Source organism: Amaranthus tricolor, chromosome 3 (assembly GCF_026212465.1).
Source record: "Amaranthus tricolor cultivar Red isolate AtriRed21 chromosome 3, ASM2621246v1, whole genome shotgun sequence".
Taxonomy (NCBI): Eukaryota; Viridiplantae; Streptophyta; class Magnoliopsida; order Caryophyllales; family Amaranthaceae; genus Amaranthus; species Amaranthus tricolor.
In genome coordinates, this window is record NC_080049.1 from 19730492 (window position 1) to 19743728 (window position 13237).

Here is a 13237-nt window from a genome sequence, read left to right on the forward strand (position 1 = left end):
TAGTTGCCAATGCTCTGAAAGAGGTGATGTAAGTAGAGAGTTCTGGTGGTGGAAGGGGTGATGGCTGGATAGAGGGATGGGATTCGAAAGGTGTTTGAGTTTTTTTTCCTTTTTTTTAAAAAGTTAACTTGTTGTAACAGATTAACAAGTACGAGGGTATGCTAGTAGCAATTATACGATAAAGATGAAAATATTAGAAAATAATTCAAATTATTCAACATGAATAAGTAAAATGTGAAATTATTCATGATAATTTTCTTTTTAAGTTATTTCTTTCACTTTTTTATAGTTTGATATTTTGATTCTTACTTTTAGAAAAATCAAACCCTCATTTCTCGGAGTAAATTAAATAAATTATATGCTCTATATTACATTTTTTTTAATTTACAATAGATTAAGATTTTAGAGTTTGATTCTATGTCAATGAAATTTTTTATTTTAAACTGGTCAAATTTTCTTTTATTTTGAACATGAGATAATTTCTTAATAACATTTTATTTAGGAATGAGATAAATTCATTGAAATAAAACAAAATAGAAAAAGAAAAAAAAAATTTACCTCTTTTCATGGTTCCCAAAATAAAACTCTCGTTTTTGGCTCAATCCCATTGGGAACCAAATATGACATCGTCTAATTCGACATTTAACTGAATGAATATAAAAACTCAAGCAGCTAAATAAAATGAAATAGCAACTATTACTACCCCTAAATATTGATGATAATAAATAAATAAATAAATAACTCTAAAACTCAATCACCTAAGTCAGCAAGGCAACACCACCAGATAAAATGCAAACCCAAAAAAAAGAATTTCAACAGAGATACACTTTCATTGTTAATATGACTCAAACTAGCAAGCACCATTAAAAAAGATGAGTATGGGTTAAAGAGGAGGTCCGCAGGGTGTGGAGAAGCTGCTGCCTCAATCCGCAGGGCGCAGAGTGCGTTCTGTCTCCATTTCGCGGCTCGCGAAATGGCGGTTTCTTTTCACGGAAGGTGTCTTTTGGGACGGTTACTTTATGTTTATTATGTAATAACTTCCTTTTATTGGACATTAGTATATAAACTCCCATTTTAGGATTAATATATGATGATTCACAAAAAATTGAGAGAGATCACAAAAGAGCCATTAATTTATAAGTGTGATTGAGATTCATCTTGTAATTCTTTGCGATCATAGTAAATTTATTTAATTTTGGTGCCGGTGGATGTAGCTATCACATTAATAGTGAACCACGTTAAATCTCTCGTGTCAATTTCTTATTTTGCATTAAATTTCTTATTGTTTTATTATTGTTCAACGAACTTGCTTTCGCTGTCGCACAACCATTTCAATTATAAACCTAAAACATTTGATCCTAAGTACAAACAATATTTTTTTTTCTTTTTTAAAAAGAACAGGAGTAGAAAATTTACAATATCATAGATACTCAAATAGGTCTACGAGTATATCCAGAAACAATATAAATATATAATAAAATAATGAAAATATAGAAGTGGATTATATAAAATACATGTAAAGAAAGATGTACAAAAGTGAGACAGTGGCACGTTTACAACAGCTTGCCCATCAATTCTCAAAGCTGTGAACTGTGAAAGAATTCATCTCATACTTGTATGGTCATGTGACTCCACCAACACCTCAACTTCCCTGTCCATTTCCATCACAACCATTTTCACATGACCTTTGCTTCTTTGCATCAATGATCAATGATCAATTCAATCTCTCCGTCCGTTGCTCCATCTCCAAAACGTATTGCATTATCCGGTTACAGCCTACAAAACCAATGTCATACTGTTCGTACTTAGTAATGGTCGAACAACAAAACCAACTATTATTCTTCTGCGCGCCAAATAATCTCAACCCGAATGAACATCATTCTTTTGAATCAGCATTAACTATGGGACGTTTCAGTGTGGGGTTTTGGGTTGAGATTAGTTATTGCACACAGATTAACATTAACTGCACCAGTAGTTCAATATTAGAGGCTTTCTATCATAATTTACCATGATTGCATACTAAACAATGTATGATTCAGGAAGTGATACGGGAAACTACGAAAATTCATGGTAATACTATGAAGCAATGAAATTACCAAGCAAACAGATGAGCGTGTATTTGTTTCCCGGCTAAATGAATCATGATGTCTTGACATAATCTATGCCACTGCGCTTCCTTTTGTTGGACCGTGAAAAGAAGCATATCTGTGCCCAAGACTTCTTCTGCTTGATTGGTAGTACTTTAACATCCTTGTTTGCAACAAAATCAACCATGAATTGGACAACTGCCTGAAAAAATAACAAATTGTTTAGTACTGATTAGCTGAAACTTGCTATTAACCACATTTCTAGAACAAGATAAACTAGGGGGAAGAATCATATGCACACACCTGTGCGCCCTTTTCAGCAATCTGTCTCGGGGGCACTTCGAGGGGATTTTGATCAGTGTGAAGCGCTCTCAAATTAGACAAGAACCTGAATGACTCTGGAAGAACGCGGATTTGGTTGTTACTAATGTCCAACTCTTCAAGCATCTCCAGGTTCCCTATTGACCTTGGAAGAGAGCGCAGATCAGCAAAGTTGTTACTGATATTCAGCTTGACAAGTGAAGTGGCGAAACACAGGCTCTCAGGGATGGACTCGAGCTCATTAAAACTCGCATCGAGCTCCTTTAACTTAGATAAAGATGACATTGTGGTAGGCAATTGTCTAATATTGTTGTAACGAACAGTAAGAATCTCTAAAGTCTCAATCTTCCCCACGGCTTCAGGGAGGGCTTTAAGCCGGTTATAGTCCACTCGAAGCTCTTCAAGTGAAGAGCATTGCCCAATCGTGTGGGGCAGTTCATCGAGATCATTAGTCTCCGCATTGAGTTTCTTAAGGCTCATTAAGGACCCTATAGTATCCGGGAGCGAAGATAACCTATTTGAACTCAAATCAAGCTCCTCAAGACGAACCAACCTACCAATAGTAGGAGGGAGTTTAGCCAAGAAATTTCCTCTGAGATCAAGATAAACAAGATTCAAGAGATCCCCAATTGCATCAGGGAGCTCAGCAAGTCTGTTGGAATGTAAATCCAATTTCGATAGCGAAGAAAGACCTCCAATGGTAACAGGTAAAGCCACAATCCTGTTTTCTGATAAATCAAGAGTGACTAAACCAGATAACTTTCCAATAGAATCAGGCAACCACTCAACTTGATCCAACAACTTGTTTTGGAGGATAAGCTCCTTATTACCCTTTTTAGCAGACACTTCAATTAAGCTAGCTAGCTTAATCAAACTCAATTTCTCACCATCTTGAACTACACATAGGAAAAACATAAAAAAACTATTTCAAAGTTCAATTCAAGACAATCTTTAAAAAGTAAAACATCCCCGAATTCCCAAATAACAATACCATTTCATTATAATCAAAATACACTTTAAAACAAAAGCAACCATGAAATTCAACAAAAACAGTTTCCAACCCCTAGTCAATATATCATTGTGGAAAATTTTGAATGTAGAATCAGGTCTTATCTTAACGGACCCTCCGTTTTTTTTTTCTTCTCATTTACTTTTACAAAGTTTTCAATGCAAATTTTAAATTTTGATATCCATAAATATATATAATAAAAAATTATAAAACATACAAAATATATAAAAAAGTATAAATTATAACATGTATTTTATCTTCTAAATATATGTAAAAAAATTTTCAAATGAGAAGAACATTGGAGAAGGCATGGTGTAGCTTTCATAAGGTAAGGCTACGAGCTCCCTTCCCTTCTCTAAAGTACCCTTTAGTAAAAGATATACCATAATCAATGACCAAAAAACCAAATTCATTTTTACCTGAAATGTTGGGTGTAAAATTAGGTATTTTGATTGTAGAATCAAAAAATTGAGTGTCAACAGAACTCCCTAATCCGTCAACATGAAAAGTTGAACCACTAGCTTTAACCTTCTTCACGTAACTATCATCCCTTGTAAATAACTGAATCTTGACATTCTCCTTCGTGTCAATACTATACGAACTCTTAGAACCAACGGAAGAAAGAGCAGCATCCAAATCATTTGATTTGAAACCAGACCCACCTTCCCCAATACTCAAATCTTTCTTCTTTGCCACCTTAGAAGAATAACCCGAATCAGAACTAGGAGAAACACATTCAGAAGCTCTCTGAATCAATTCGTCGAACACATTGTGGGTACTCTCAAGATCAAGTAATTTCAACGCTTCCCTCTTTTGTTCTTTACTTTGAAAGTGAACTAAAGCTTTTTCCATCTCTTGGTACACAAAGAAAAGCTCTTCTGGTATTCCTTGACCTTTAGTTTGCTTAGCAATGGCTTCTAATTTAAAAAGATCTTCTCTTTCTATATTATTTATCAAAGCTTTTGCTGCTTCAACTTCTTCAATGTCTGGTCTTGGTGGAAGAGTTTTATGCATCTTCATAATCTCTTCCACAACCCCATCTACAGTTTTTGGCGTAGCTGTTATGAAATTTTCCATAAACCAGATCGAAAATGGTAAATTAAAACTACCCACAAAGAAATTTGATCTAAAGATGTTGAATTGAGTATGGAAATTGGATTTTTATAGTAAATTTTGTTGTAATTTCTTGAAAGAGGTTTCGGAAAAGAAATGAAGTTGAATTTCTTGGAAGAAAGAAAGATAAGACAAATTGGGATTTTAAAACGAATTACATAATTTTGGTGTTATTATTATTGAAGCTCAAAAATCGAAAAATGGAATTTTTAGGGAGAATAAGGCAGATGAAGAGGAAAGAGAAAGAAGGGAAGACGAGGAAGAAGAAGAAGAAGAAATGAGATTTAAAATTCAGAATATAGCAGACAAATTGAAGGTTTGAGGTGAATTATAATTTCCTGTATAAATAAATAAAGGGTTTGGATATTACAAAGAATACAAATGGGTATGAATTTGATTCATGAGAAGAGAAAATCGTGCTATTATTTGATATAATAAAAATGGTATCAATTAAATTTTCGAGAAAAAAAAAAGAGAAACATGATTAAATATAAGGTAGATATTTATATAACTAATGACAAGTTAAGAGTTTTTTTATTTGTGTAATTAGAAAGTATTATGTGTAATGAATATACCACAAAGTTAGAAAGTATATTTAGTTGTATGTTTAATGCTAAATAAAAAAGTTTACCACACAGTTAGAACTTAAAACGTATAGTGTGTACAATAAGTAGTAATTTATCCATATCACTCATATAAGATCATTCTATCTAAATGTCTATCCATGTCACGTGTTAAGACTCTCAACAAAAAATTTTTCGTTTATTTTTATATTGACACTACAGATAAATTTGCAATGAAAATTATTTTCTAAATAGTACAATTTAACGTGCATAAAAGATTTAATAAGCAGTATTATTTTTAAAATATTTACGTTGGTACTTGATAGAAGAGAATAACTTATTGATATAGTAAAATAAAACATAACTAAGTTTGTAAACCAGAATTTTAATATCTTTTACTAACCATAGAATAATTATTTCTTCATCATTATATTGACACATAAATTTGGCTTTGCTACTTATCTATTTCATATTCCTATTTGCTTAAAAAATTAGTTGTATTTAATTAGTGGGTAATTTCACTTATAAATAATTTTTGTAAAAAATAATTATATGAATGGTTATATTATTTCAAGATCTTTAAAATGAGATCAAATTTATAATATTTTTAACTCTTTTTAAAAAATTCAAAAAATCATTCAATTATTCAAAAATAAAACTGCTTTATTATGAAAAAAATAAATTGATGACTATGTTTTAGCTAAAAGAGGTCAAAGAGTACACCTGTTATCCATTTAACAACCAATCGGCATGTATAAAGTGACATTGTTTAGGAACTGGGATAGAGTGACATGAATTTGCTTCACATTTCATAATTTCACTAACATGCAATTACAAACTACTTGTCTACTTTCTATTTACTTAAAAAAGTTGTTTTATTTACTAAATAGATAATTTCACTTAAAAATATTTGTTTTAAATAAAAATTATACAAATAGATTTTTTCACGACCTTTAAAATGAGACCAAATTTGTAATTCTTTTGAGTCTTTTTAAGAAAATTGAAAAATCTTTCAATTATTAAAAAAATAGTTAGTCTTTATTCAAATAAATCATTTTGAATTTATTTTTAAATTGTGAATTAGTTGTAATGTAACAAACTTAAGTTATTTGTAATAAATTTTGTTTTGCCATTTATTATTTTCATAATTTTATTGAAAGGAAAATATATATATATATATATATATATATATATATATATATATATATATATATATATATATATATATATATATATATATATATATATATATATATATATATAGGCAAGATCGAGTGAAAATACTTAAAATGAAAAAAACTGAAAGCAAACAAATCCGACCGTTAGATGGAATGAACGGTTGAGATTGAATTGCACAGTTTAGGGGTTTTTTTGGCATAATCATTTTTTTCCATTTAACTTTCTCTCTCCTGTCTCCTCGCTATCGCCTGTCTCTCCTCTCTAATCCATTGATAGTGTTGTTCCAAATCTAATTCATTGATTCTTGATTGATTGTATTGTTCACAAATCTAATTCATTGATTCTTAATTCTGCCTTCCTCAAATTTGCACAGGTATGATATGTTATCTTATGCTCTATTGTTGTTCTTAACATTGATAGTGTTCTTGATTCTTGATATTTATCTAATACATTCTTCTTCATCAAATGTATGAATCATTATTCTTCGCAAATCTGTTCAATTGTGGTTCTTCAATTTTTGTGTTCTTCGCAAATCGCAAATTAGGGCTTTTCGATTCTTGTTCTTGTTCTTCGCAGATTAGGTTTTTCGATTCTTGTTCAATCGCTAAAGCTTATAACTTGATTCGATTATTATCTTGTTCTTGTTATTCAATTATTATCTACATTTGATTGATGTTTTTCACAAATTTGTTCAAATCTTGTTCTTTTTCAATCTTGTTTTTCGATTCTTCATTCAATTCTTTCGCAAATCTTGTTTTTTGATTCTGCAAATAAATCAACCAAGTTGGAAATTAGTTTTACACAGCTCCTGCCTCTTGCCTCCTGCCTCCTTGTATCGCCCAATGGTTCATACTTCATACAATCGTCGATGCTCCTAAAGCTGATGAAACAACTAGCAGAAACAAGGTATACAAATAATTAATTAATTAATTAAAAAGGTACTAATTAGTAATTGATTATTGTTTTCAATATGCATTCAATTATTATCTTGTTCTTTTTTTAATCTTAATATAGGTATATTAATGTTTTAATTAGGTTTTTGTGAATCTTAATATATGTATGGAAGAACTATGTAATTCAAACATAATTGATCTTAGAAGTTTAAGTTCAACATTTGTTGAAAATGGAAGTAAATTTCTCATTTAATTTGTTTTTATAGTGCTTTATATTTATTTGATATAATACACTTATTTGTACATATTTTGGTAATCTTTAAATAATAGAATTTGTCTATCATTTCAAAAGTGAGTTATTTATTATTTAAATAGGTAAACTATATACATACTATGATAAATAGAATGCATATTGTGTTAAACTGTGTTCACACTTTATCAAAAAAGTTTTCATTAATAAACATTCTAAGAGGAATACTAACATATATGTTTTTTTATTGTTCATTATGCAGAAATTGAAAGTCCGTCCACTCAACGTCAAAGTAGTTTTAGTCCCATTTCATGTTATACTCCAAGAAGAAGCAAAGAATGGATACACCTATTTTACAACTTATGTACCCCTAATGAAAAATATGTACCATATTTAAAAACTGCAAATTCTTTTCTTTAAAAGACACTTATTACTTTGTTTAGTTATATACTTATATATGTACTGCTTATATATATATATATATATATATATATATATATATATATATATATATATATATATATATATATATATATATATATATATATGTATATCATTTATAAGAATATATGTACAATCCTTAGTATTCCCTCCTATTCAGTTTATGTGTTTCATTTTCTTTTATGGTCAAGTTAACTTAATTGTCCTATTTTTATTTTTGGTATGTGTTTTTGATTTTTATGCCCTTAGTAGCTTTATCCTATTTTCATTATACCCTCCATTACTCATACTAATTTTTCTTCCTTACATTAAAAACCCATAATACCACTCTCCTTTCTACCCTTAGGGTTTCACTTTTGACTTTCTTTAAAATTTGTGAAAAGTCAAATGAGACTCTTAAGGTGAATAGGAGGGAGTATTTTCTTTCGCATGCAAGTGAAAACAAAAAAGAGATTGCAATATGTACGAGGGTATATTAATAATCAAAGATCCCTAAGAAAGAAGTTGTTTACAAATTATTCTAGATTAAATATAAGTAGTACAATACAAGAAACACAAAAGTAGAATTATTAGAAAAACTAAACATCCAATGGAAAAAGGAAATACATATGAGATAAATATTATAAAATTATCAAAAGATAATGAAAAAGTATGGTGTTCTATTAATAGAAAATTATGCTTTTGAAATTCTATTATGTACGCCTAAAGTTACTATACATACATGACCAATTTAAAACACCACACGAAGCAAACAAAACTAGAAATACAAAAACTAGAAAAAGCATAAAACATCAATGAAAAAGAGAAGTACACATCAATTGAATATTATAAAATAATTAAAGAATAATCAAAAAAACATGGTGCACTATATATAGGAAAGTATGTACTCTCGAAATCATATTATATACCCTAAAGTTACTATATGTATATGACCAATTCATCACACGCATGAGACATACAAAACTAGAAATATAAAAGTAAAAATACTAGAAAAAATAAACATCTAATGAAAAAAAGAAATATACAAGAATTAAATATTATAAATTAATTTAGAGTTTTTTACAATATAGTGGTAAACTAAGAAATTTTTGTAATCTTTAAATAATTTAGAATCTATGTATATCATCTAATAAATAATTTTACAAATATTTATATGAAGAGTGTACAAGTTTCAAATATTGTATACATAACATTATCAACGTGGCACAAAAAAGTCTTGACAAGAAAAGACTTTGAATTAATTAATATGTACAATCAAGTTTTAGCCTATGCACACTTTATCAAATTTTACATCAAATTTGTATACTTATTAAGTTTTTTAATTATGTATACTTTATGTACGCTTTTAAAAGGAAGTACATAATTTTAAATATCATGTACATATAGATGAGAAAATAATACATTTTTAAAAATGACTTCTATTAAAAGAATGTGTAAGCTCATAAATACTAAACTTCACATCATGAGCAACAAGTGAAAACTTCATACTATCTATAAAAGTGTAAGCTTAAATACGACTTCAACTAAACAAAAGTGTAATCCCAAATGTAGTTATAGCCTTTACATTATAATCATTAACCTTTACATCATCATCATCGTCGTTAGCCTTTACAATCTCAAAACTATAATCCCAAAGTGTCAACAATCATCAACTAGACAAAAGTATCATCATCATCATCGTTAGCCTATCACTGAAGCTGATTCGATATAGTCATCACTAAAACAACCTGAAAAATGAAAACACAAATCATTATATTTGAAGTAGATTAGATATATCATAAATGCCAACTATTTAAGGTTCAGTAGACTAAACCTGAGTAAAAACCTGAGTAAAAATTAGCTACTGTCCGTGACATCGGACTCGGAACGTGAGAGACCCAACATCAATAGCTAAATGCAAATCCCCTCGACATTGGTTACCAAGACTAAGCACTATCAAATTTTTCGGATATTCCGACCATCCACGACAATGAACTTACAAATATAATTGTGGGCTTAATGCAAGTAATAGAACTAAGTTTGATGATTTTGCTTTTAATCAATTTCTGCAGACAGTTTACAATGATGAAAATATTATTGCATTTTAATCAAAACGCAATAAGAAGGAAGAAAGAGCATATTGTTCTTTACGAAGAAAGAGCAGACGGTTTACAATTGTGTTCTTTAATCAAAATGCATTTCAAATAATGATAGATCATAAAAACAGACACAAACAATCAGCTTTCTAAATTAACAACTACCAGTTGAATCAATACAGTGAGGATCTCAAAATAACCCATGATTCCAAATAAATTAACACTACACAGTGGTTCTTGATGATCAATCATCACTTTCCTTTCAACCGTCTGATACATTTTGAAGATGAAAATCAAACATAAAACTGAAAAAAAACGAACATAAGATTGATGAGAACTACGAAACCCTAATTTGCAAAGAAGGAAGAAAATCGAAGAAAAAATTAGAACATACAACCAAAAACGAACATGAAGAGAACAAATTCGAAGATAAAAATCGAAAATAAAATCACAATCGAAACCAAAACATCGAACAAAAAATCAAACTAAATTGAACATAGAAAGGCAAAGCAAAATCGAACATGAATCACAAATAAAAACATTGAACAAAATCGAAACTCTAATTTGCGAAGAACGTAGAAAATCTCAGATAAAAGGAAAAATCGAAAAAAAAATCGAAAATCAAAAGAAAAATTGAACATAGAAAGAACAAAATGATGCTAGAAACTCAAAAATTTAGATAAATCGAAATTGATAGCAGTAAGAAACTTGAAAAAAAATCCAACAACCAATTTACTAATTGAGCTTTTTTAAGCATTGTATATGTAAATTAATTAATTGTAATCAATTCACCATATGAGAAAACTAAAGTCTTAATTTTGGTGTATAATGATGGGTGCCTTGATATCAAAGTGGGTTGTTCTGAAATTAATTATTTTGGTGTTGTACAATCAGTTAGGAAGGTGATTTAGAGGAAAGATGCTGACTTTACTGTATATTATAGGTGTAAAGGGAGGAGCTTGATGAATGGTTTAATTGAATTTACACCCAATACACCTTTAGTTGATGTATTGGCAACGAAAGATGAGAATGATTTCATTACGGTATATGTGGAGTATGATCAGAGTATATTTGATGTGGGTTCTTTGGATGCTGGTGGTGGAGTTGAGGAGGTTAATGATCATTATGGATTTGAGCAGGATAATGATGATGCTGGATGTGAGGATATTTTTGATTTTGAAGATGCTGGAAAGAATATGAACATTGAAGATTGTGGTTGGGCTGGGCCTAAGGTATTAGAAGGTTGCCCAAGTACTTTTGTTGGCCTAGAAGTTGAGTTAGACCACAATGAAATGGGAAATAATAGCCAAAACCCTAAGTGCAAAAAGTAGAAAAACTAGTAGCCTTGAGGAGAAAAACAAAGGCTTCTGTTGAACAAGTAACCATTGAAGAACCAGAACCACAGATTGAACCAGAGAATGATGTATTATATGATGGTGCCGCAGATGAAGATATACCAGTAGGTGGGGATTTATTTGCAGAAGGTGTCACCAAGAACTTGGACAATAGGGTTGAGAACGGCCTGCAACAGCACAAGTTTCCTCAACTGACTGTTAGGGATGAAGAGGTTCAAGTGAGAGAAGATGATGATTTGAATGAAGACTCAGAGGAGGAAGGCAATGGAGCAGAATCAGATGATGATAAGGTGGATGAGGGACCAGTATTCAACCCTAAGGTTGACTTTAAAAAAAATGTGGAGTTGAAGAAGGGAATCAGATTTGAAAGTGTGGAGGATCTTAGGAAGACAATTAGGCACCATGCTATTATGAACAGGTATGATTACTATTTCTTGCATAACAATAGAAGAAGAGTTAGTGTATACTGTAAACATAGATGCAAGTGCCCTTTGAAGTATGGTAGGTATATAGAATGCATATGTGATGAGCAGAAGTGTTTATTTAGAATTCATTGTAGAAAATTAAAATTGGAGGAAACTTGGCAGATTAAAAGTATGAGCAGTGAACATAGTTGTGGATTTCATAGTGCAAATCCCAAAGTTATATCTGAATTTCTTGCTGAAAGGTATTTAGACCATTTTAGGGATGACCCCAATCTGAAGCTCAAATATTTCATGAAGTTGATTCTTAGGGACATTGGGGTAAGTGTGAAGTATCACAAGGCCTATTATGCCAAGGTCATTGCTCTTCACATGATTCATGGTAGTGCATTAGAGCAATACTAAAGGGTTTGGGACTATGCTGCTGCAGTTAGGAAGTATGTAGTAGGTTCATCTGCTTTTGTTGTTGTGAATGATATAGAAAGGCCCCCAACTACATTCCAAAGGCCCCCAACAATAATCAATTTACAATAATCACACTTAAATAATGCATGACAAATTCAATGACCACATGCAAGCCATTAAGATGTTGTCTATTGATGCTTTCAAGTATTTGGACAACATCCCTGTTCAAAGGTGGAGTAGGCATGCTTTCAACCCCAAGACCAAGTCAGCCATGGTGTTGAACAATTGTTGTGAGTCATTTAATTCGGTTTTGAGGGAGTGTAGAAACAAACCAATATTGAGCATGATGGAGTGGATAAGAAGATATGTCATGGCAAGGGCTTTCAACAAAAGGGAGGGATGTAGGAATTATCAAGGGTCAATCATGCCAGCTGCTATGAAGGTGCTCAAAAGTGCCCAAGATATGGCCAAGAACTGCTTTGAGACAATTTCTGATATTGACTTGTTTGAGGTGGATCATGATGGAGATAGATGGGTGGTTGACTTGAAAAGGCATTCATGTGTTTGTTTCAGGTGGGATTTGACAGGAATCCCTTGCTGTCATGCATTCAAATGCATCATGGCATTCAGGGGCAACCCTGAAATGTATGTGCACAAGGCATACAGTATGGGGATGTATGCCTTAGCGTATGCACCTATTTTCCAACCAATGCCTGGAATGAAGCAATGGGATTCTACAGACCATCCCAAACCTAACCCTCCTGGTATTAAAAAGCTCCCTGGCAGACCATCACAAAAAAAAAGAATCAAAGAGAAGGGTGAAGGGGAAGCTGAACCTGAACCTCTAGTACTAAGAAAGAGGAAGCCCAATGCATGCAGTAACTGTGGAGGTCTAGGCCACAATAAAAGCAAGTGCAAGAACCCACCTGCACCCCCTAAACCTCCAGCAAAAAGAGGAAGGCCAATGGGTGATGGTGTTCCAAAACAAGCAATAAAGAAGAAAAGGGGAGAAATGAGCCAATGTCAAGAAGAAGTCAACACCAACTCTTCACAACCAGTAGACGCATCTCAAACATCTCACACATGAATTTAGTAGCTTTGATGTTAGTTTGTTAAACATTATT

The 13237-nt window shown here is 31.3% G+C and overlaps 2 protein-coding genes across 2 annotated transcripts; one reads left to right on the top strand and one right to left on the bottom strand.

The window, feature by feature from the left end:
• Positions 1-1203: 1203 nt before the first annotated feature.
• On the bottom strand, positions 1204-4880 carry LOC130808744 (plant intracellular Ras-group-related LRR protein 4-like). The gene is made up of 4 exons (XM_057674223.1): positions 3837-4880; positions 2391-3304; positions 2097-2289; positions 1204-1776 (listed from the first exon to the last, which is right to left on the bottom strand). Exons 1-3 carry the CDS (start codon positions 4492-4494, stop codon positions 2140-2142), a joined length of 1722 nt encoding a protein of 573 aa, XP_057530206.1. The 5' UTR covers positions 4495-4880; the 3' UTR covers positions 1204-1776; positions 2097-2139.
• Positions 4881-12255: 7375 nt separating this feature from the next.
• Positions 12256-13200, top strand: LOC130808425 (uncharacterized). Its single transcript, XM_057673899.1, has one exon. It carries the CDS (start codon positions 12256-12258, stop codon positions 13198-13200), a length of 945 nt encoding a protein of 314 aa, XP_057529882.1.
• The last annotated feature ends 37 nt before the right edge of the window (positions 13201-13237 follow it).